Source organism: Chiloscyllium punctatum, chromosome 26, assembly GCF_047496795.1.
Source record: "Chiloscyllium punctatum isolate Juve2018m chromosome 26, sChiPun1.3, whole genome shotgun sequence".
NCBI classification, from domain to species: domain Eukaryota; kingdom Metazoa; phylum Chordata; class Chondrichthyes; order Orectolobiformes; family Hemiscylliidae; genus Chiloscyllium; species Chiloscyllium punctatum.
The window spans coordinates 8,078,669-8,103,195 of record NC_092764.1 but is presented as its reverse complement, the minus strand read 5'-3'; the positions used below and the strand labels follow the sequence as shown (position 1 = coordinate 8,103,195).

Here is a 24,527-nt window from a genome sequence, read left to right as displayed (position 1 = left end):
AGGTTGGGATATCTGGTTGGCATGGATGAGCTGGACCGAAGGGTCTGTTTCCGTGCTGTACATCTCTATTTCTCTATGACTTAAACCGGGGCCAGTGTAGGTGAGTGAGGGACAGAGTGTAATGGATCAATGGGATTGATGTAAGATAGACTGCAGTGTGGACCATCCTGTTACAGTAGTGCAGAAGGGAAGTTTCATTTCCTCACAGCTGCGATGATTCTTATGTCAAGTTGGTCCCAGTTTAGTCTCCCTTCTGGGCAGTTTGGAAACTGTGGATCCATGCCCAGTTGGAACTCATGTGAGACTGCTGCAGATTTCCTTCTCTGGGATTTTAGCAGTTGGCAGTGACAGATCTCTGTGCTATAAACCTGGCTGTGATTCAAAACTTCAGTCTCAGAAATATCAAGAAAATAGATCATCCTGCATCCCATTATGAAAGGTCATCTCTTCCATCCCCTACTGAGATAATTTTTAAAAAACTCAATGGTGTGGAATATAACGTGAAGGAGACAGATAATGAGTAGGTTCCTACCCCTTATGGCAACGAATTGAACTTGCCAACTCTGATTGGTGTGCAATCCTAGAGGTCCCATCACATGACCTGCCATAGCAATTCACCTCTTTGCCCTTGAGTCTTTGTCACCAGACCATCAATTAATTACACATCCTTAATTCCCTCAACTCCCAACTAATCCCAATTTGAGAGAGGCTCTGGTATTATCACCAAATTCAGAGGCTCACATAATGTTCTGGGGGCCTGAGTTCAAATCCTGCCATGGCAGATGAAGAAATGTGAATTCAATAAAAATCTGGACCTAAAAGTCTCATGATGACCATGAATCCATTTTGATTGTCGGGGAAAAACTCACCTGGTTCACTTATGTTCTTTAGGGAAGGAATCTGCCATCCTTACCTGGTCTGGCCTACATGTAGCTCCAGACCCACAGCAATGTGGCTGACTTTTAGCTGTCTTCTGTGCAATTTGGGATGGGCAATAAGTGCTGGCCTAGCTAGCAATGCCCTCGTCCCGTGAATGAAAAAAAATGGAAGAGGAAGAGGCCATTCATCCCACTATGGTTATGCCAGCTCTATGGAAGAGCTACCCAAATAGTTCCACATCTCTGCTCTTTCCCCATGACTCAGAAATTGCCTTCATCTTCAAGAATTTATCCAATTTCCTTTTTGGAAAAAGATGACAGCATCTCCATGTTTAAGAACATGCAATCAACCTGTTTCTAACAAACCTCCAGGGGGTGCCTTTCAGTTCCAGGAATAAATAAAAATGTTCAAAGAAAACAGGAAGCACTCTTTTTATTTGCCTTGAAGCACCCTTTAGATTTTTCCTCTCACATGGCTAGCAACAGAGACGTGGAGGGTAAACTTCAAGTCTTGAAGATGTCTGGATAATCTTAAAGATTGGCAACCAAAGAAAGGCCCGATCCCCACTGCCAGTAATGAGCAGTGCAGACAACAGTCAATTAAACAGACACAATTTGTAATTTGTTGAACAACGCTCTTCTTGAATGATACTCCTCAACTGGAGTGTTAAGCTGTTGATGAAAAGCATATGGGATTCCTTGGCTTTATATCTGGAGAGATATAAGGAGTACAAAACACAAGGATCTAAAATATTTATATAAATCACTGGCTATATACCTCAGCCAGAGTATTGATTCAATTCTGTCAATATCTTGGAGTAGGTGAGGGTGAGACTTATGAGAATGGTGTGAGAGAGAAGGCATTTCAGTTATGTGAAGAAACTAAAGAAGCTGGGATTGTTCTCCTTTGAATAGAAAGGTCAGGGGGAGTTTCAGTTAAAGTCCTCACCATTATGAACGGTTTTGACTGAGCTGATTTTTCCACTGACTGTTCGTAAAGATCTCATCACCAGACAATAGATCCAATTCACATATTCACCTTCTATGCCCTCTGATACCTTTTTCAGTTTGATGACTCCCTCCTGAGTCTGAGAATCCGTTGTGATTTCAAAGAAATCTTGACCATCGCCATCAATGATCCTGTAGGACACCATCCCGTTCTCGCCAATGTCGGGGTCCTTGGCCTTTACATGTCCCACGATCGTTCCTACAGCAGCAGCTTCCGAGATCGACATCTGATACACACCTGGAGAGAAATCAATGGCACGTGTTGCATTTAGAAGGGTTTTTTTTAACTTGGGTGGCATTAGTTACATGTGGGATTTGTCATCCCAATTATGACTTTGTGCCAACTGAACTCGTGCTGCAAGGAATCAACAGGCTTGGCTGTTGATTGATGATGTTGGTGGTGGTGAAGATTGATGATGTTGACTGATGTTGAGCCGTTGTGGGATTGGACAGGCAGACAACGTGAGTTTAAATCCCACCAGGACAATGTGAACATAGGGATTCCTTACTGAATTCAAACCTGGTCTTAGATTGTGAATAACAACCCTATTTCTTCTCTTACCAAGGCTATGTTTCCCCAGTCAGGATCACTACTGGCTCCAGCTCCACACAAAGCTCATTGAGGAGGGTTAGTGGTAAGGGTAATGCCATTAGACCAGTCATCAACGGGCCCAGATCTAAAGCTGTGGGGCAGCAAGTTCAAATCCCACCACAGCAGCTAGAATACAATATATTACGTAATTTAGTGATCATCAAATGGGCTTAATGGTATTATCACTGGCCTATTAAGCCAGAGATCCAGGTAAAGTTCTGGGGACAGGGGTTCAAATCCCACCATGGTAGATGGTAGAATTTGCACATTCAATAAAAATCTGGAATTAAGAGCCCAATGATGATCATGAAACCATTGTTGATTAGAGTCATAGGGATGTACAGCATGGAAACAGACCCTTCGGTCCAAACCATCCATGCCGACCAGATATCCCAACCCAATCTAGTCCCACCTGCCAGCACCTGGCCCATATCCCTCCAAACTCTTCCTGTTCATATACCCATCCAAATGCCTCATAAATGTTGCAATTGTACCAGCCTCCACCACATCCTCTGGCAGCTCATTCCATCCACGTACCACCCTCTGCGTGAAAAGGTTGCCCCTTAGGTCTCTTTTATATCTTTCCCCTCTCACCCTAAACCCTCTAGTTCTGGACTCCCCGACCCCAGGGAAAAGACTTTGCCTATTTATCCTATCCATGCCCCTCATAATTTTGTAAACCTCTATAAGGTCACCAATCTAGTTCACTAATTTCCAATAGTAAAAGAAATCTGCCATCCTTACCTGGTCTGGCCTACATGTGACTCCAGACCCACAGCAATGTGGTTGACTGTCCTCTGAGAAGGGCAATAAATGTCTGTGATGCTGGGTCACTAATTTTCTCAAGAAAAGGATATTCACCATCCTGGCCCTTAACTGTCCTCTGAGATGTTTTAGCAAGCAACTCAATTCAAGGGCAATTAGGGATGGGCACAAAATGTTGGCATCACCACCAAGACGCATGTCCCATGGAAGAATAAAGAAATAAGCTGAAGTGGCCTGTACAACATCTGGAGAGAATACAGACGAAGGTGCAGACTACCTTCTTTGAGAAATTAAGGACAGTCACAGAGTGACAGCCTTGTCAGTGATGCCCATGTGCTGGGAATGGAAGAGGAAATTGCACTGGTCGAACACTGGCACTGGCAGGAGACGAAAGGCTTTAGCCTGAAAGAATCAGGAATGAAGGACATGCATACTTCCTGTAGGAGATCAAGAGTGAGGTGATGGATGAACTGGGACCACCTAAGGATGGATGGTTGCAGTTCCCAGCAACTGAACGGTGGCAGCACTAGCGCCTACCAGTGTTGGAAACCCGCAAAGACAAGCTTGTCCCGCAAACCGTCAGCAATCAGGCACTCCTAATGCAGCACTAAGGGAGGTGCAGCACTGAGGCAGGTGCAGCACTGTCAGAGGCACTCCTAATGCTGCACTGAGCGAGGTGCAGCACTGTCAGAGGAACTCCAAATGCAGCACTGAGGGAGGTGCAGCACTGAGGGAGATGCAGCACTGCCAGAGGCACTCCGAGTGCTGCACTGAGGGAGGTGCAGCACTGAGGGAGTAGCAGCACTGTCAGACGCACTCGTAATGCAGCACTGAGGGAGGTGCAGCACTGTCAGAGGCACTCCGATTGTAGCACTGAGGAAGGTGCAGCATTGTCAGAGGCACTCCTAATGCTGTTCTGAGGGAGGTGGAGCACTGTCAGAGGCACTCCTAATGCTGGACAGAGGGAGGTGCAGCACTGTCAGAAGCACTCCTTCTGCAGCACTGAGGGAGGTGCAGCACTGTCAGAGGCAGTCCTAATGCAGCACTGAAGGAGATGCAGCACTGTCAGAGGCACTCCTAATGCAGCACTGACGGAGGTGCAGCACTGTCAGAGGCACTCATAATGCTGCACTGAGGTAGGTGCAGCACTCTCAGAGGCACTCCTTCTGCAGCACAGAGGGAAATGCAGCACTATCAGAGGCACTCCTAATGCAGCACTGAAGGAGGTGCAGCAAAGTCAGAGGGACTCCTAATGCAACACTGAGGGAGGCGCAGCACTGTCAGAGGCACTCATAATGCAGCACTGAGCGAAGTGCAGCACTGTCAGGGGCACTACTAATGCTGCACTGAGGGTGGTGCAGCACTGTCAGAGACACTCCTAATGCAGCACTGACGGAGGTGCAGCACTGTCAGAGGCACTCCTAATGCAGCACTGACGGAGGTGCAGCACTGTCAGAGGCACTCCTTCTGCAGTACTGAGGGAAGTTCAGCACTTTCAGGGGTACTCCTAATGCAGCACTGAGGGAGGTGCAGCACTGTCAGAGGCACTCCTAATGCAGCACTGAGGGAGGTGCAGCACTGAGGGAGGTGCGGCCCTGACAGAGGCACTTCTAATGCAGCACTAAGGGAGGTGCAGCACTGTCAGAGGCACTCCTAATGCAGCACTGAGGGAGGAGCAACATTGTTAGAGGCACTCCTAATGCAGCACTGAGGGAAATGCATCACTGTCAGAGGCACTTCTAATGCCTCACTGAGGGAGGTGCAGCACTGTCAGAGGCACTCCTAATGCACCACTGAGGGAAATGCATCACTGTCAGAGGCACACCTAATGCTGCACTGAGGGAGGTGCAGCATTGTCAGAGGCACTCCTACTGCTGCACTGAGGGAGCTGCCACACTGTCAGAGACACTCCTAATCCTGCACTGAGGGATTGCAGCACTGAGAGAGGTGCAGCACTGTCAGAGGCACTCCTAATGCAGCACTGAGGGAGGAGTAGCACTGTGAGAGGTGCAGCACTGTCAGAGGCACTCCTAATGCAGCACTGAGGGAGGTGCAGCACTGTCAGAGGCACTCCTAATGCAGCACTGAAGGAGGTGCAGCATTGTCAGAGGCACTCCTAATGCAGCACTGAGGGAAATGCATCACTGTCAGAGGCACTCCTAATGCCTCACTGAGGGAGGTGCAGCACTGTCAGAGGTGCTACCTTTCAGTTCCTACAGCTAGTGTTTCTTCTTGGAAATTGAAACAGAAAGTCGAACAGTGGCTCAGTGGAGAGTCAGTGTTTTCAGTATTATCCCTGAGACATTCAGAACAGAGGAATGGGATGCATTTCACCCTCAAATATAGAAATTCAGAGCAGGGATAGGACATTCGGCCCTTCAAGCCTGTTATGCCATCCTATATGATCATGGTTGATTTTTTGACTGAGTATCTTGTTCCTGCTATCTCTCTTTTGATCCCTTTAGTCCTAAGAATGCAAACATTTTCTCAATTAAATTAACTCAGGGCTCATCAATTTGTTTTTCTCTCTACTTGCCCTGGCTTCATAACCTTTAATTCGGAAATAGTGAGGGCCACAACTACTGGAGAGTAAGAGTCAATAAAGTGTCACTGCTGAAAAAGCACATCAGGTCAGATGGTGTCTGAGGAGCAGGAGAATTGACATTTCGGGCATAACCCTTCGCCGGTCCTGATGAAGGGTCATGCCTGAAACATCAACTCTCATGTTCCCCAGATGCTGCCTGACCTGCTGTGCTTTTCCAGCGTCACACTTTGCCGACTCTTCGTAAGCCTTAACAACCAAAAAGGTGCAAAATGAGAAAGGAGCTTCCTTACTCTGCGGGAACTTTGGTGGGTTGTCGTTGACATCGGTTAGGGTGATCGTCACTTTTGTCGTTCCAGAGAGACCTCCCATGTGGCCTCCCATGTCCTTCGCCTGTATCACCACGAGATACTCCTCCCTCGCTTCCCGATCCATGTTCGGAAGAGCCGTCCTTATGATGCCTTGATAGAGGAGATAGGAAGGAACGTATTATATTCTTGTATCATTCAGTGTACTACTGTCAAAGATAATGGGCATAATCCTGTGCTGAGCCGAAAGTTAAAACCCTTGTGGATATTGAACCTATTAGCTAACACTCACATTGCATTTTTAACATGACGATAGGTTCCAAGTCACATTTTATCTTGGCATCATAACACCTGTGGATGTTGGTAAGGTACCATACATTAGGCTACTGAATGAGACAAAAACCCTTAGTGTTGTGGGTAGTATATTAATAAGGAATTGGTCAGCCTGAAGTCAGAGTTGCAGTGTAAATGGAAAATCTTTAGGATGTCAACAGGGATCAATTCTAAGGCTTTGGTGGGGGCAGTTCTAGTTATTTACAATGTATATTAATGACTTGGATGAAGGAAGTGAATGTGCAATAATACATTTATAGGACAGTTCGAGAGTTGGTAGCTGAGTGGCTACAGTGCGCCCTGCTGATCTCAGGAGAACAAAGAACAAGTGATCAGGATTCCTGCTCATTGCTGTCAGCACTTTGACTGAGAAATGAGAAGAGCTGGGTGCAACTTGACCATAGAATCCCTACAATGTGGAAGCAAGCCATTTGGCCTATTGGGTCCACACCAACCCTACAAGCTGCATCCCACCCAGACCCACACCCCCATCCCTATAACCTATCTACCTACCTCCATAACCAGCACTCCTGAAACATTCCCCAGCCTCTGGAACTGCTCGGATGCCATTAGCCATGCGGCTGGTGCAGCTGCCAACCCTACGCTGATTGATGATGTCACTTCCGCCCCCATCATGGCCACTCTCACAGCCACTTCCACCCCTCACAATTCCTCATGCATCACACGTGACATCACTTCCGCCCCTCACATCATCGCTGATGTCACACGCTCAGTGACTTCTGCCACCCCTACTGCCGTGTCTGCCACTACTTCTGCCCCCACCAACGCCACTCACCTGCATTCTGCTGACACGACGCCCCACAGATCCCACTGTCACCATTCCCAGCCCCTGCTCATGACTCCACCCCCATTCCCCCCACCATCACACCCACTCCAGTTACCGGCTCCACCCCCACTGCAAGCTCCACACCCACACCAGATCCCAGCTCCTAGCCCTGCCGAGTTTTCACCATCCCTCAAGACCTCCTCCTCACTGAGGACAAAACAATCAGTCCTCAGCAAAGGACTCACCTTCATCCCCCTCCATCCACACATCAATGAATTTAATACACGCCGTGACATCGAACAATTCTACCACTGCCTCCGCCACCAAACTTACTTTCACAATCAGGACTCACGCCCACCTTCCGAGGACCCCTTCGCCCACCTCCAACACACTGCATCCACCTGGACACCCCGCGCTGGCCTATTACCTGCCCTCGAACTCTTCATTTCCAACTTCCGCCGGGACATTAACCGCCTCAACCTGTCTACCCCCCTCCCTCACTCCAACCTCTCACTCTCACAACGCACAGCCCTCCAATCCCTCTGCTCCAATCCCAACCTCACCATCAAGCCAGCAGATAAAGGGGGCCCAGTGGTAGTCTGGCGCACTGACTTCAACACCACTGAAACCAAACGCCAACTCGAGGACACCTCTTCCTACTGCCCCCACGACCATAATCCCACCCCTCCATCACTAAACCATCACTCCTAGACCATACAGAACCTCATCACCTCAGGAGATCTCCCACCCACAGCTTCCAACCTCATAGTCCGGGAACCCCGCACTGCCCGGTTCTACCTCCTTCCCAAGATCCACAAGCCTGACCACCCTGGCCGACCCATTGTCTCAGCATGCTCCTGCCCCACTGAACTCATCTCTACCTATCTCAACACTGTCCTATCCCCCCTAGTCCAGGAGCGCCCCACATACGTTCGAGACACCACCCATGCCCTCCACCTCCTCCAAGACTTCCGTTTCCGCGGCCCCCAACGCCTCATCTTCACCATGGATATCCAATCCCTCTACACCTCCATCCGCCATGACCAGGGCCTCTAAGCGCTCCGTTTCTTCCTCTCCCGACGTCCCCAACAGTACCCTTCCACTGACACTCTCATTCGTTTGGCCGAACTGGTCCTCACCCTTAACAATTTCTCTTTCGAATCATCTCACTTCCTCCAGACCAAAGGGGTAGCCATGGGCACACATATGGGCCCCAGCTATGCCTGTCTCTTTGTTGGCTACATAGAACAGTCGATCTTCCGTAATTACACCGACACCACTCCCCACCTCTTCCTCCGCTACATTGATGACTGCATTGGCGCCACCTCGTGCTCCCACGAGGAGGTTGAGCAATTCATCAACTTCACCAACACATTCCACCCTGACCTTAAATTTACCTGGACCATCTCTGACACCTCCCTCCCCTTCCTGGACCTCTCCATCTCCATTAATGATGACCGACTTGACACTGACATTTTTTATAAACCCACCGACTCCCACAGCTGCCTGGATTACACCTCTCCCGACCCTACCTCCTGCAAAAATGCCACCCCGTATTCCCAATTCCTCCGCCTCCTCCATATCTGCTCCCAGGAGGACCAGTTCCACCACAGAACACACCAAATGGCCTCCTTCTTTAGAGACCGCAATTTCCCTTCCCACGTGGTTAAAGATGCCCTCCAACGCATCTCGTCCACATCCCGCACCTCCGCCCTCAGACCCCACCCCTCCAACTGTTAGAAGGACTGAACGCCCCTGGTGCTCACCTTCCACCCTACAAACCTTCGCATCAACCAAATCATCCACCGACATTTCCGCCACCTCCAAAAAGACCCCACCACCAGGGATATATTTCCCTCCCCACCCCTTTCCGCCTTCCGCAAAGACCACTCCATCCGTGACTACCTGGTCAGGTCCACGCCCCCCTACAACCAACCCTCCCATCCTGGCACCTTCCCCTGCCACCGCAGGAACTGTAAAACCTGCGCCCACACCTCCTCCCTCACCTCTTTCCAAGGCCCTAAAGGAGCCTTCCACATCCATCAAAGTTTTACCTGCACATCCACTAATATCATTTATTGTATCCGTTGCTCCCGATGTGGTCTCTTCTACACTGGGGAGACTGGACGCCTCCTAGCAGAGCGCTTTAGGGAACATCTCCGAGACACCCGCACCAATCAACCACACCGCCCCGTGGCCCAAAATTTCAACTCCCCCTCCCACTCTGCTGAGGACATGGAGGTCCTGGGCCTCCTTCACCACTGCTCCCTCACCACCAGAAGACTGGAGGAAGAACGCCTCATCTTCCGCCACGGAACACTTCAAACCCAGGGCATCAATGTGGACTTCAACAGCTTCCTCATTTCCTCTTCCCCCACCTCACCCTAGTTCCAAACTTCCAGCTCAGTAACTGTCCCTATGACTTGTCCGGACTTGTCCTACCTGCCTATCTTCTTTTCCACCTATCCACTCCACCCTCTCCTCCCTGACCTATCACCTTCATCCCCTCCCCCACTCACCTATTGTACTCTATGCTACTTTCTCCCCACCCCCACCCTCCTCTAGCTTATCTCTCAACCCTTCAGGCTCTCTGCCTGAATTCCCGATGAAGGGCTTTTGCCCGAAACGTCGATTTCGAAGCTATTTGGATGCTGCCTGAACTGCTGTGCTCCTCCAGCACCACTAATCCAGAATCTGGTTTCCAGCATCTGCAGTCATTGTTTTTATCTATTTCCCATGGCTAACCCACCTAGCTTGCCCAACTCTGGATACTATGGGGCAAGTGAGAGACTAAAAAGCTGCAGATGCTGGAATCCAAAGTAGATAGCCAGGAGGCTGGAGGAACGCAGCAAGCCAGGCAGTATCAGGAGGGACAGGCAGGAGGCTGGAGGAACACAGCAAGCCGGGCAGCATCAGGAAGGACAGGCAGGAGGCTGGAAGAACGCAGCAAGCCAGGCAGTATCAGGAGGGACAGGCAGGAGGCTGGAGGAACACAGCAAGCCGGGCAGCATCAGGAAGGACAGGCAGGAGGCTGGAAGAACGCAGCAAGCCAGGCAGTATCAGGAGGGACAGGCAGGAGGCTGGAGGAACACAGCAAGCCGGGCAGCATCAGGAAGGACAGGCAGGAGGCTGGAAGAACGCAGCAAGGCAGGCAGCATCAGGAGGGACAGGCAGGAGGCTGGAGGAACACAGCAAGGCAGGCAGCATCAGGAGGGACAGGCAGGAGGCTGGAAGAACACAGCAAGCCAGGCAGCATCAGGAGGGACAGGCAGGAGGCTGGAGGAACACAGCAAGCCAGGCAGCATCAGGAGGGGGAGAAGTCAATGTTTTGAGTAGAACATGAAAAAGGCTTATACCCAAAACATTGACTTCTTCACCTTCAGATGCTGCCTGGCTTACTGTGCTCTTCCAGCCTCCTGCCTGTCCCTCCTGGTGCTGCCTGGCTTACTGTGTTCCACCAGCCTCCTGCTTGTCTACTATGGGTAATTTCCCATGGCCAATCCATCTAACCTGCTCATCTTTGGGTTGTGGGGTGAAATCGGAGCACCCAGAGGAAGCCCACGCAGACACAGGGAGAATGTGCAAACTCCATACAGACATTCGCTGGAGGCTGGAATTAAACCTGGGTCCCTGGCACTATGAGGCAAGTTACTGAACCACCGGGCTGCCCCTAAAGTTATTAGACATCATCCTTGTTAGTGTCAAATGGTGTGGTGCTGAAACAGCTCAGCAGGTCAGGCAGCATCTGAGGAGCAGGAGTGCCTACATTTTGGGCATAAGCCCTTCATCAGGAATGTCAGTGGTCCTTGTCTTTTTTAAAGACAGTGAGCCAAGATTCATTGCCTAGGGTCTGAGATCAGTGGGTATAGCTTCCTCCTTGCCTCTGAGTCAGGAGGTTATGGGATTAAGTCAGAACATGAGGCCTCAAGGACACAAACGATGTTAATGTTGAGTGAGTGCTACACTGCTGCAGGAGCTGTCCTTTGCACCAGAAGCTGAACTGAGCCTTAATTCTGTGGATGTAAAAGCATTCCATGTTGCTACTCTGAAGAAACATGTGTACTTTCTCACCAAAATCTTATCTCTGAACCAACATGCCAAAAGAAACAAGATTGTCTGGACATTTACCACACTGCTGTTTTCCAGAGCTGGCTGTGGGCAAATTGACTGCCATGTTTGCCTGTGCCAGAACATGTGATAAACCACATGCCTGCAATCTTCCTCTTCTGAAGCCAAATCGAGGACAGTGAACAACATTTTCAATCCAATCCTACTTTTTGGATCTCCATCGGCTTCCCTCAGAGATTGCTCCAAATGTTGCTCATTCATTGGACTGAAGAAATTTGATTGGATTCAGAGGAATGTCAGAATAGTCACTCTGCCTCTCATTGAGGCACTTCAAAGAGTCAGTGCACTTAAAATAAAAAGTGCTTGACTGTCTGCAAAGTGTTGTGGGAATTCCTATGGTAATGAACATCACTTTCAAAATGCAGGTTTTCTTTCTAATCTTTCCTTGTGGCTCATTCTCCTCCAATATGTGAATGAGCCCTGGAGATAAACATTCAGAGGAAACCATAGCCAAAATACTAAAAGACTCTTTCACAAGCAGTTCCAAGGACCGAGTATAAAAGCAAATTAGTCCCGCTCCCCTCATCTGAATAAATTATGCAAATACAAAATGCCTGTATAACGCTCTGTAAACCACCAGAGTGATATAAAACACAAGGTTATATTGTTTATAAACTTTAAAAATTGCTTTACAGTTGCTCTGTTCCCACTCCTGGACAGTAATGAGGTTCAGTCTTATTTAATGCCTATTATGGCTCAAGAGAAACTGCATTGTTAACCATGGTTACGGTCCCAAAACAAACCTAATTTTCATTTAGAGACAGCGCTTTTCCCCGGTATTTCAGTTTTGTTTCATTTTCAGTAAAAGGATGGAAAGCAGAGCAAGAGAGTGCACGCAAGAGAGACAGAGAGAAACAGAGAGTGAAGAGAGAGCACGAGAGAGAGCACAAGAGAGTGAGACAGAGCATGAGAGAGAGTGAGAGAGAGAGAGAGAGCACGAGTGAGAGCACAAGAGAGAGTGAGACAGAGCATAAGAGAGAGAGTGAGAGAGAGAGAGAGCACGAGGGACAGCATGGAAGAGAAAGAGAGCACGAGAGAGAGAGCACGAAAGAGAGAGAGAGATAGAGAGAGCATGAGAGAGGGAAAGAGAGGAAGAGAGAGCAATGAGAGAAAGCATGGGAGAGAAAGAGAGCATGAGAGAGAGAGCACGAAAGAGAGAGAGTGATAGAAAGAGCATGAGAGAGGGAAAGAGAGGAAGAGAGAGCAATGAGAGAAAGCATGGGAGAGAAAGAGAGCACGAGAGAGAGAGCACGAAAGAGAGAGGGAGCAAGAGAGAGAGAAGAGTGGAGTGGAGTGACTGGAAGAAGGGATGGGGAAAGTTGAGAATTGAGAGAATGTGAGAAAGGGGAGGCAGGAGAGAGTGGGAGAAGAGGTGAGGGACAGTTGATAGAATGGCTATCCATTAGCAAATACACTGCTGTAGTTAGCACCTACAACACACTGACTGTGACATTTTGTGGAGGAGGTTCATCCTCCTTCCAAAGGAATGCAGGGACGGGCATTTAATGTTGATTTGCTGATTTTTGAGGAGGATTGAAAAGCAGGATGGCAGTGATTGGAGAATTAGGTGATAATTTCAAAGGGAAGGAGAGTCACGATTTAAGCTCTGAGTAAATATTATATCTATTTTCAGTAGGTAATCCATGCTTTTTCATTTTAGAAAGTTCTGAATTCACTATTCAGAGAAGTGACAGGTGTTAAACATGAGTCAGGAGTGGGATTCATATCTACCTGTGGTTCAATCTCACAGCAGCTGTGTAATAAATCACAGGAGCAGGAGTAGGCCATTCATCCCCTCAAGTCTGTTCTCTCACTTAATAAAACTGGTTTGAGATCTATATCACAAAACCATGATTGATCTGTATCATAAATCCGTTTAAGCCCCGTATCATTTGATACCTTCACCAAACCAAAACTTACCAGTGTCAGTCTGGGAATGTACTAATGGTTCCCAATGTCCAGAGTTTTCTGAGAGAGACAAATCTAGATTTTGACGATCGTATGAGTGAAGAATTGCTCCTATTTTAAGACTGTAATTTCCATTCCAATAACAGAGGAAACAATTTTTCTCCATCCCTACTCCTTTAAACATTTCAATGCCTCAATATCTCAACTATATCATCCTTCAGTCTTTATTTTGTAATATTCAATACTAGAATATAATATTGCTGGCAAGTCAATATTAAATGTCCATCCCAACCTGTCCTCCAAAGTTTGGTAAGCCACCTCCTCAAAACATTACAGTCCGTGTCGTGTAGGTGCTAAGCATGCCTTGCGCATGGACCGTTAAGCGATGGGTTTTCTCAGTAATCCAGAAGCTGCATTGTTGTGTTTTTATTTCAGTTATCTTTACCTGCTGCTGCAACGTTTATGTCATCCCGTGTAACAAAGCAAACTTAGCACGTGGGGGATTTGGGCACCAATTTGAGACTGGGATGATCAGGAATGTCTTTTCTCAGAGGATTGAAAGTCATTGGAACTCATTGTCGCAAAGAACTGTGGAAGCAGAGCTCCTGTGTACATTTAAGGCTGAGATCAATAGATTTTTGATTAGTTGGGGAATCAAGGGTTACAGGGAAAATGCAGGAAAGTGGGCATGAGGAATGTTAGAGCAGCCACGATCCTAATGAATGGCAGAGCAGGCTCGAGGGGCTGAATGGCCTACTCCTGTTCCTATTTCTCATGGTCTTATTGAAAATATTTATTACAGCTCACTAATATATACAGTTTATAATTTCACAAACATAACCGTATCTGAGCTAACATTCAGTTTTTGCTTGACAAAGTGCAATATGCTCTCATTAGTGTGTCATGTTACAAACGGCCCCAGTTAAGCTGGAGTCAGATGGCATGGTGACTCAGTGGTTAGCACTACTGCCTCACAGCGCCAGGGATCTGGGTTCAACTCCAGCCTCAGGCAACTGTCTGTGTGGAGTTTGCACGTTCTCCCTGTATCAGTGTGGGTTTCCTGTGGGTGCTCTCGTCAGTCCAGGTGGATTGACTGTGCTAAATTATCTCTTGTATGCAGGGATAGGTGTGCTAGCCATGGGAAATCCAAGATTACAGCGACAGAGTAGGAGAATTAGTGTGGGTGGGATGCTCTTTGGAGAGTCAGTGTGGATTGTTGGGCCAAATGGCCTGTTTCCACAGCTATAGGTATTTTATTGAGTCTGAGACCTATAGACATAAGGAGTACACAATAATAGAAAAGACATCATGAGCCTGTCTACTAAAGGCATGCTGACATACTGTGAATGTAAAAGGCATACTGACTATGAGGCAGAACACAACATGCATGACCATTAATAATGAGACTAGCATGGTATTCCAGATTTATTTCTCTTGTCATCCATGATAGAATTTGAATTCATTTCCATTTGAACTAGTCCAGTAACATTAACACTGCGCTACCATTCCCTTTAAAGTCTTGGCAATACAAGTCAAGTTTATGCAACCTGTCCTCATAAATTATCTCTGATATTGTTCCAGTGATTCTACACTGGTTCTCTTCCAAAGCTATTCCATCCTTTTCCAGGTTTATTGGCCAAGACTTGAATGCAGCATTCCAGATGTGCTTTGCCTGGGGTTTGCTAAACCTTTAAAATTATCCTGACAACCCCAGGAATTAAAGATTACCGACCAGGAACGTGCTGCATCCAACATACAGGAGAAAGCTCTTAGCAGCATGAAAATAAGGGGTACTTTCTTTGAACCCATTTGGCTGTTATCGAAATTTGGAGAATGGAGTTAAACGATGAAAACCTCCTGGAATATATTCATTCGGGGTTGGCAATCTATAAATCTTGAGCAAATCATCTGTACTGCTGAAGTGAAGCTTCGTCTTGTAATTCAACCACATTTTGAGATGAATTTCAACAGTCTGCTCAGCTCTCCCACCACTCTGCTCATATGAAAGAGTGATGCTCTTACCTGTCTGAGGTTCGACTGAGAAGTAAGGCTGACCCTCGAGAATGCTATACACCAGCCGGGCACTGTTCCCGTAAGATGGGTCATCGGCGTCCGTGGCTGTGACTTGAATGACAGAGGTTCCTGAAAGAGATGGAGATGATCTCATTGTCAAAGGCAGCGAGGGAGTGATAAATGGAGACAACACATGAAAGAGTGCACAGCATCCAAACCTGAGCCTTCCCATTCATCACGCTGTCAGAAGCCTGTACCTTGAGCTGTCAATGTTGTGGTGCAAGTGTTTTGTTATAAAACCGATGGCTAACGACACCAGGTACACAACTGTCAGCACTTTAAAAGGGATGTGAAGACATCTTACAAGGATAATACTTGCATCGAGAGAGGCTGCAAATCTTGAGATTATGCCAAATATGTTACATAACAGTGACGTCAGATCAAATGGAACTGGAAACAGTTCTGAAGGAGAGACATAACAGGCTTGAAAGGTTAACTCTATTTCTCTCTCCCCAGATACTGCCAGGCCTGCTGAGTTTCTCCAGCACTTTCTGTTTTCATTTGAAATGGAACTGAAGCCTGGGTCTGTCAAGTTCCTGATAAGATAACCTTGCTTACTATCCTCTTTGCATAGCTGTATTGAATTAAGCCTGTTCAATCATACAGTCATAGAGACATAGAGATGTACAGCACGGAAATTGACCCTCAGTCCAACCCGTCCATGCCGAACAGATATCCCAACCCAATCTAGCCCCACCTGCCAGCACCTAGCCCATATCCCTCCAAACCCTTCCTATTCATATACCCATCCAAATGCCTATAAATGTTGCAATTGTACCAGCCTCCACCACTTCCTCTGGCAGCTCATTCCATACACGCACCACCCTCTGTGTGAAAAAGTTGCCCCTTAGTCTCTTTTATATCTTTCCCCTCTCACCCTAAACCTATGCTTTCTAGTTCTGGACTCCCCCACCCCAGGGAAAAGACATTGTCTATTTACCCTATCCATGCCCCTTATAATTTTATAAACCTCTATAAGGTCACCCCTCAGCTTCCGATGCTCCAGGAAAAACAGCCCCAGCCTATTCAACCTCTCCCGAAGCTCAAACCCTCCAACCCTGGCAACATCCTTGTACCTCTTTTCTGAACCCGTTCAAGTTTCACAACATCTTTCTGATAGGAAGGTGACCAGAATTGCATGCAATATTCCAACAGTGGCCTAACCAATGTCCTGTACAGCCACAACATGACCTCCAAACTCCTGTACTCAATACTCTGACCAATAAAGAAAAGCATACCAAATGCCTTCTTCACTATCCTATCTACCTGTGACTCCACATTCAAGGAACTAAGCAACCTGCACTCCAAGGTCACTTTGTTCAGCAACACTCCCTAGGACCTTACCACGTGAACACACGTAGTACCTGAGGACGTTCTTGAGGCATGATCTATATTGGCATCTTAATATAAATCAGTAACTCTTGCGCAATACATATACTGCACAGAGAGAAAAACTGAGGGATAATCATCAATCAGAACATGTTGAGAGGCAGGATTAGCTTCCCCGTACTTTGTAAAGACTACATATTATCACGCTCATGGGTTCACCAATCTGGCTGATGTGTGTCTTCGGTTTGAAAACTGCTGCTGTAAATCTGTATCATTCAGGTATTGTCAGGAGCTAATTAAGTGTTTACAGCACTTTTAACAATTGATTTTATGTATTGAGCTGAGCAACGTCAATGCTTGGAAATGAGAATTTATACCCATTGCAATGCAGGATATCATTAAACACTACCCGGACTACTATAGCATGGAAGCAAGATTGGAGGCTCAAAGTGTAACTGCTGGGGAAGCTCAGCGGGTCTGGCAGCATCTGTAGAGAAAGAAACAGCATTAACAGGACAGATTTCTGGGTGAAGGAGGAGTTTGGGAAGCAGGTCAAAAATCCATCCATGAAGGGAAGTAGAAACATATTGATATTTTGGTGGAAAGCAAGTTGGAGCCAATAAGAAGCCGCTCTGCATTGCAGGCAATCAGCCTCCGTATGTTGGAAGAGCCTTTGTAAACCAGTTAAGCAAATCAATTGATCTCCCAGAGAGCCACCAGCCAATGCAGTAAAACAACATGATTTTGAGAAGGTATTGGGCACCATCTGTCTGCTAGCTCATCAGTAAAAGTTTGGTTAAATTCCAGCTGTGAACCCTTTCTTCCCTCTCTCCACAGATGCAGCCCAACCTACTGAATGATGCTGACACCTCCTGTATTCACAGCTAAAGACTATAAGACATAGGAGTAGGAATTAGGCCATTTGGCCCATCGAGTTTGCTCCACCATTCAAGCATGGCTGATAGATTTTTCAACCCCATTTTTCCACTTTCTTCCCATAACCTTTGACCCCATTGGCAATCCATAACTTACCTATCTTTGTTTTAAATAAATGCAATAACCTGGCCTCCTTCTGTGGCAGTGAATTCCACAGATTCACCACTCTCTGGCTGAAGAAGTTTTTCCTTATCTCCGTTCTAATAGGTCTTCCCTTTATTGTAAGGCTGTGCCATCAGGTCCTCATCTCGCCTGCCAATGGAAACATCTTCCCAACGTCAACCCTGTCTAGGCCTCTCAGCATTCTGTAAGTTTCAGTCAGATTCCCCTAATCGTTCTAAACTTCACCAAGTAAACATTGGTGAACATTCCTCACATGTTAAGCCTTCCTTTCCTGGGACCTCCTCTAGGCCCACTCCAGTGCCAATATATCTTTCCTGAGCTATGGGGCCCAAAATTGCTCACACTATTCTAAATGTGGTCTGACTGGAGCCTAAAGTGTATATCGGAAACAAAGTGACACTCCCTCCCCACTGCCCTTAGGGCTTACCTCATTCCTAGCTCAGAAGGGTGCCAATTAAAGTAAATCTGTGATGTTCCCATTGTTCACTCTCCAGCACTCTGACTGAGGAAGAAGGTCAGAAACCATCCTGATTGTGGCTGTGCCCCCAGAAAATCTAAAACTTGTCCCACTCCCCACTCAATATCCTTTTCAGATTCAAAATCTTTATACACCACTGATTCAAACATGACTCTTACCTTCCACTACCAAACATGGAGAGACACTCAACGCCTGCAACAGGCTGGAAGAGTTCTGTGAGTCTACGTGTTCCTGAAAATGTTGACACTACTCTTGAGACTACTCTGTGTCTGATTATGTCTTCATTCAACTGACCCCGGAAAATTGGATTGTGATTCGATGCATTGAGATTCTATGTCACATCTGTCTGGTTATGTAAAGTGTGACATGGAAATTGACTGTGGTTTCTCTCTTTATTCTTTCACGGGATGTGTGTGCCATTGGCAAGGCCAGCATCTGTTACCCTTCCCTAACTCCCCTGAGTTGAAGGTTTGCTCAGCCACTTCAGAATCACTGTGGTTCTGGAGTCACATGTAGGCCAAACCAGTTAAGGATGGTAGATATTCACTTGGAATATTTGGTTTCATGGTCACTATGACTGCACAAAATCATTTGGTCTCTGTTCTGCCATTCAGTAAAATCATGGCGGATCTAATTGTGACTTTATGTCACTTCTTGAGTCACCTTCATCTCTTGTGGCTCAAAACTTTGGATAGTTCATGGCTCAGCATTGGAACTGTGAAGTCCAGTCGTGACAAGAGCATTGAGAAGAGTTTCAGAAGCAGACAGACTGTCGAGGATTGGATATAGGAGAAAGTGAGGACTGCAGATGTTGGAGATCAAATCTAGGCAATGCTACAGGCTGTTTGGGTAATTGAGTGAATTCAGGTCAGGATTGAATGGTTACAGTCTCACAGAGAGAGGGATGGAATCAGTGACTAGGAAACAGAGATTGCTGCAAGGGCTGAAGGCAAGTGTTTTGATTTTCCAATAGTTAGTTGCGAAGACATTACTGCTCAGCTAATCGTGGACAATGGACAAGCTGCGGGTTAAATCAAAGACGGTGCATGGATGATGAGAATATGATCGAGTGCAGTAATAAATAAATACTGCAACAAAGGAGTGTTGTAACAAACAGACACAGTCACAGTTAGGTACAGGAATGAATGAAGAGTAATGAATATATAGACTACCAAATGCTGACAGCAATGAATAAATAATTGAACATAGTGAGTAGAATATTGAGTATAGAAAGATGAGTATTGTAATAAATGCAAAAATTACTGAGTACAATAATGAACCAGTACCGATAGGAAAATGTGGACTGATGAATGACTGTAACAATGAGAATCTAGTAAGTGAATAATATATTTGCGTAATAATGAACAAGGGCAGATCAAAATGAATAAAGAACAAATTTACACTGTCACCTTTCACACAAACTGATGCTACCTACCCACATTCGACATCTCTGGGACTGTGGCGTGATGAGGTCCAGTCAAGAACTCAGGAGGGTTGTCATTAATGTCCTGGACTTTCACAATGAACTCAGAGGGAGGCTCCAAAGGTTTGTTTGTTAGCCGGTCCACAGCTTGTGCCATCAGCGTGTATTCAGCGCGTTCCTCTCGGTCCAGCGTTTTCGTTGCATGGATGTTCCCAGTTTTCTCATCGATAACAAAGATTGTCCCTGCCCCTTCACCTGACAGGATGTACCTGATCTTCCCCCCTCCGCTGTCCAGATCTGTGTGGAGCTGCAAAAACAAAACACACACCTTGGCGTTACTGACCACAGCTTGCTGACCATTCATTTAACAGAGGCTCACTGCCAGGAACCCTTTCATAGGAAGAGTATCATGATCAGTGCCCATTGAGAAAGAGTCAACCTTCAGGATGCTTTTAAAGTGTGTCTTACCATGATGACTTTTTTAAAAGTGGGTCCCACAATTATGATCCCTGTAAAGAGGGAGACTCACCAATATGATCCCTTTTGAAATGGATCCCATCATTATGACCCTTTTTAAAGTGGGTCTCACCATGACAAACCCTTTTAAACACGGACCACATCTTGATGATCCCTTTTAAAGTGGGTCTCACTGGAATGACCTCTTTAAAAGAAACAGTATCATTATTCTAACCCCTTTTAAAGTGGGAGAACACCATTATGACTCCTTTAAAGAAGGGACACTTTTTTAAAGAGTGTATCAGACTGTTATAACACCTTTTAACGAGGGATAAGTATCATGTATCCATACACACATCATTATGACTCCTTGTTAAAAGAAGATTCTTTTTCAAATGATCTCATCATGTGGACAAAGCTGAAAATTTCCTTTCTTTTCCTATATGTTTTGATAATTCTGAAAGAGATTCCCAATGTTTGAAGTTTGTCCAATTTGTCCTTGTCTGTTTTTCTCTCTGCAGCTCTTTCCAAGGTTGTTTTACTCGCCAGCTGACCATCCAATCCCAGACAAGGGAATACCTCATTTTAATAAAAAAACGCAAATTCTCTTCCCAGTTCTGACACGCAGAGCTAACAACCCATTTCAGTGAGATTTCAATCACCACCTCTATATTGGAGACATGCCTTCTTGCCAAAAGAAGCACTGCATCCACATAAGTAGAGTTGATCCAGTATAACACGTCATTGGGATCTACAGCACAGAAAAAGGACCTTCAGCCATTGAGCCTGTACTGGTGAAAGCAATGATCTAACTACTTTAACTCTATTTTCCAGCACTTGGTCCACATGTCTCGACATCACAAGTGCACATCCAAATACTTCTTTGATGTTTTGAGGGTTTATTTCCATACCACCCCTACAGGCTGTGAGGTCCAGATTCCCACCACACTCTGGGTGAAAAAGATTTTCCTCACATCCCCTCAAAACGTCCTGGCTATTCCCTCAGTCATCGATCTTTCCAGTCTACCCTACCCATGACCCTCATCATTTTCTACATCTCAATCATGTCCCCTCTTAGTCTCCTCTGCTCTAAGGAAAACAAAGCCAGTCAGCCCAATCCTTCTCCCGAACTGAAACTCTCTCACCCAGGCAACATCCTGGTAAATCTCTCCAGTGCAATCACATCCCTTCAAGAATATGGATTCCTTCTGTTTTGTCCAGCTCTCTTTGCATTTTGGTCTTTATCTCAAGGAAGCTGGACTACAGAAGTGAGGAGATCATGCTCAAGTAGTAGAACATCACAAGTCAAAGATCAGCTGGATAAACTATGTTCTGGGCACTATTCTTAGGCAGGAGAGGTGACTTTACAGGTGGCAGATGGTGAAGGGGTGGGTGGTTACAACACAGATTCACCAGCATTGCACCTATACATTTTGTTACTCGCTCATGGGAATGTGGGGTTCACTGGTAGGGGCAGCGTTTACTGTTTCTCCCTCACTGAGAAGGTGGGAGTGAACTGCCTTCTTAAACCGGTCCAGTCCATGTGCTGTAGGTAGACCCATAAGCCCTTAGGGAGGGAATTCTAAGATCTTGATCCAGTGGCAGTCAAGGAACGACAATATATTTCTATGTCAGGGACGGTGAATGGCTTGCTGGGAAATTTGCACATGGTAGTGTTCCCGTGTATCTGCTGCCCTTGTTCTTCTAGATGGAAGTGATTGAGGGTTTGGAAGGTGCTGTGTGATGGCCTTTGGTGAACTTCTGTAGTGTGCGTTGTAGATAGTACACAGTGGTGTTAGGAGTGGATGCTTGTGGATGTAGTAGGTGGAGGTAGGTACTGCAGATGCTGGAGATCAGGGTCAAAATTAGAGTGGTGCTGCAGAAGCACAGCAGGTCAGGCAGCATCCTATGATTTGGGCAAAAACCCTTCATCAGGAACGCAGCTGGGAGCCTCGGGGGTGGAGAGATATATGGGAAGGGTGTGGTGCCAGTCAAGTGGCTGCTTTGTCCTGGATGGTGTTGAACTTCTTGATTTTTGTTGGAACTGCACTCATCCAGGCAAGTGGGGAGTATTCCATCACACCCTTGACTTGTGCCTTGTAGATGGTGGACAGGCTTTGGGGAGTCAGGAGGTGAGTTACTCACGGCAGATTCCTAGACTCTGACCTGCTCCTGTAGCCATAGTATTTATATAACGAGCCCAGTTCAGTTTCTGGTCAATGGTAGTCCTCAGGATGTTGATAGCAGAGTATTCAGGGGATTTGGAGGAAGGGAGACATGATAAGAGAAGTGCACAGCAGGCAAGTTCTGAAGTTCTGGAATTACAAACTTTGAGTCTGTAAAGTGCCTGAACAGAAAATGAGGTGTTGTTTCTTTTGCTTGTATTGAATCTCACTGGAACATTGCAGGAGGTCCAGGACAGAATTGTTAACACAAGGGCAGTGATTTTACTGAAATGGCAAGCAACTGGGAAGTCAGTGATTATTCCTGTGGGCAGAGCTGAGGTATTCCACAAAGTGGGAACCTAGTTTGTGTTTGGTCTCACCAATGTAGAGGAGACCACATCATGAGCAGTGAATGCAGTAGACTGAATTGAAAGAAGTACAAATGAAACACCGTTTCACCTGGAAGGTGTGACTGGGCAATTGGGCAGTGATGAGGGAGGAGGTGAATGGGCAAGTGCTGTACCTTTGACAAAGTGCCTCATGGGAGTGAGCTAGCATTTGGAGCGATGAAGGAATGACCCAGGGTGTCAGGGAGAGCATGGTGCCTGTGGAATGCTGACAGTGGAGGGGAAGGGAGGATGTGTAGGTAGTGGCCCCTTCCACCATAACCCAATAACCCTCTGAAATGCCTGCCTCTCTCCAGTTGCAGTCTCCTCATCATTTAACAACCTTGATCATTCCGACCTTGGTGCGCATGGTGGCCAATGTCCTCATAAGACTTGGTGTCAAAGATTATGTGATAGTTCTCCTGTGAAATGGGGAGGCTAGACTGCAATAAAAAGGGCATGGGGAGAGCACATGTGGAGAACTCCTCTCTTTATTTAAGGAAGAATCTGAGTGCATTGGAAACAGTTTAGCTGAGGTTTACCACACTAATATCCAGACTCGTTACCTTGTGAGGAAATGTTGAATATTATCCCTGAAAGTTGCCACCCAAGTTGACAGGGTTGTTAAGAAGGCATACGGTGAGTTAGCTTTTATTAGTAGAGGGACTGAGTTTCGGAGCCACATGGTTATGTTACAGCTGTACAAAACTCTGGTGCGGTCACATTTGGAATATTGTATACAGTTCTGACACTGCAATACAGGAAGGATATGGAAGCTTTGGAAAAGATTCAGATGAGATTTACTTGAATGTTGCCTGATATGGAGAGAAGGTCTTACTAGGAAAGGGACTTGAGGGCTGTTTTCATTAGAGAGAAACAGGTTGAGAGGTGATTTTATTGAGACATATAAGGTAATCAGAGGATTAGATAGGGTGGACAGTGAGAGCCTTTTTCCTCGGATGGTGACGTCTAGCAAGAGGGGGCATAGCTTTAAACTGAGGAGTGATAGATATAGGACAGATGTCAGAGGTAGTTTCCTTACTCAGAGAGTAGTAAGGGCACGGAATGGCCAGCCTGCAACAGTAGTAGACTCGCCAACTTTAAGGGCATTTAAATGGTCATTGGATAGGCATATGGATGAAAACTCAATAGTGTAGGTTAGATTGGCTCCACAGGTTGCAGCAACATCAAGGGCTGAAGGGCCTGTACTTTGCTGTAATGTTCTGTGCCCTCGATGTTCTAGACTGGGCTTGTATTGACAGAGACAGAGAGGAGAGAGCTTTCTTTCAATTGTTTGGAACTCTCACTGTAGGAAAGCAGTTAAGGCAGAGTCTTTGGAGCATGTTAAGGTACAAACAGATTCTGGATAACTCAGGAGTTGAAAGGCTATCCAGGTAAGCAGGAATGGTGGTAGAGAAAGGAACACATTGCCAGGACTTTAGGGGACAATATTGGACAACAGAGACCGGAGAGGCAGAGTGACTGAAATCTAAGGAGTGAGAAAGATGGAACTTCTGAAGCTGTTCCAGTTTCAGTAACATCCATTTAATATCAATGTATTCAGTACTTTACCATTTAAACAATTAATTCAGTAATTTATTTGAAATCCAAGATGGTACCAGAGCATAATGACATTATGCACTTTTCATTTTACCTCGGTACAGGTGACAATATTAAATTAATCAAATTAATCGAATCAAAACAAAATAATCAGATCAGTGATGATTTCACTGAACGTCAAGCTGGTTTGAGGGCCACATGGTCACTGCCTGCTCCTTCATATGTTTGTATCAGAAATGCTACATAAACATAGGTTGTTGTACTACACCATGTATAATTGCTATACTTGATTTCAAATTGCAGATCACCAGGATGCAAAAGGCATTGAGATGATTTAATCAACACAAGT

The 24,527-nt window shown here is 46.3% G+C and overlaps 1 protein-coding gene across 3 annotated transcripts in view; it reads right to left on the bottom strand.

The window, feature by feature from the left end:
- The window catches only part of cdh11 (cadherin 11, type 2, OB-cadherin (osteoblast)), a 238,661-nt gene that overhangs the window by 75,787 nt on the left and 138,347 nt on the right, over nt 1-24,527 (bottom strand). For all 3 annotated transcript variants that reach the window (XM_072595837.1, XM_072595835.1, XM_072595836.1), the window contains 4 exons: nt 19,624-19,918; nt 15,272-15,391; nt 6,079-6,246; nt 1,937-2,124 (listed from right to left, as the gene is read on the bottom strand). In XM_072595837.1, coding sequence (XP_072451938.1) covers nt 1,937-2,124; nt 6,079-6,246; nt 15,272-15,391; nt 19,624-19,918 — 771 coding nt within the window. The remainder of the gene's footprint in view (nt 1-1,936; nt 2,125-6,078; nt 6,247-15,271; nt 15,392-19,623; nt 19,919-24,527) is intronic.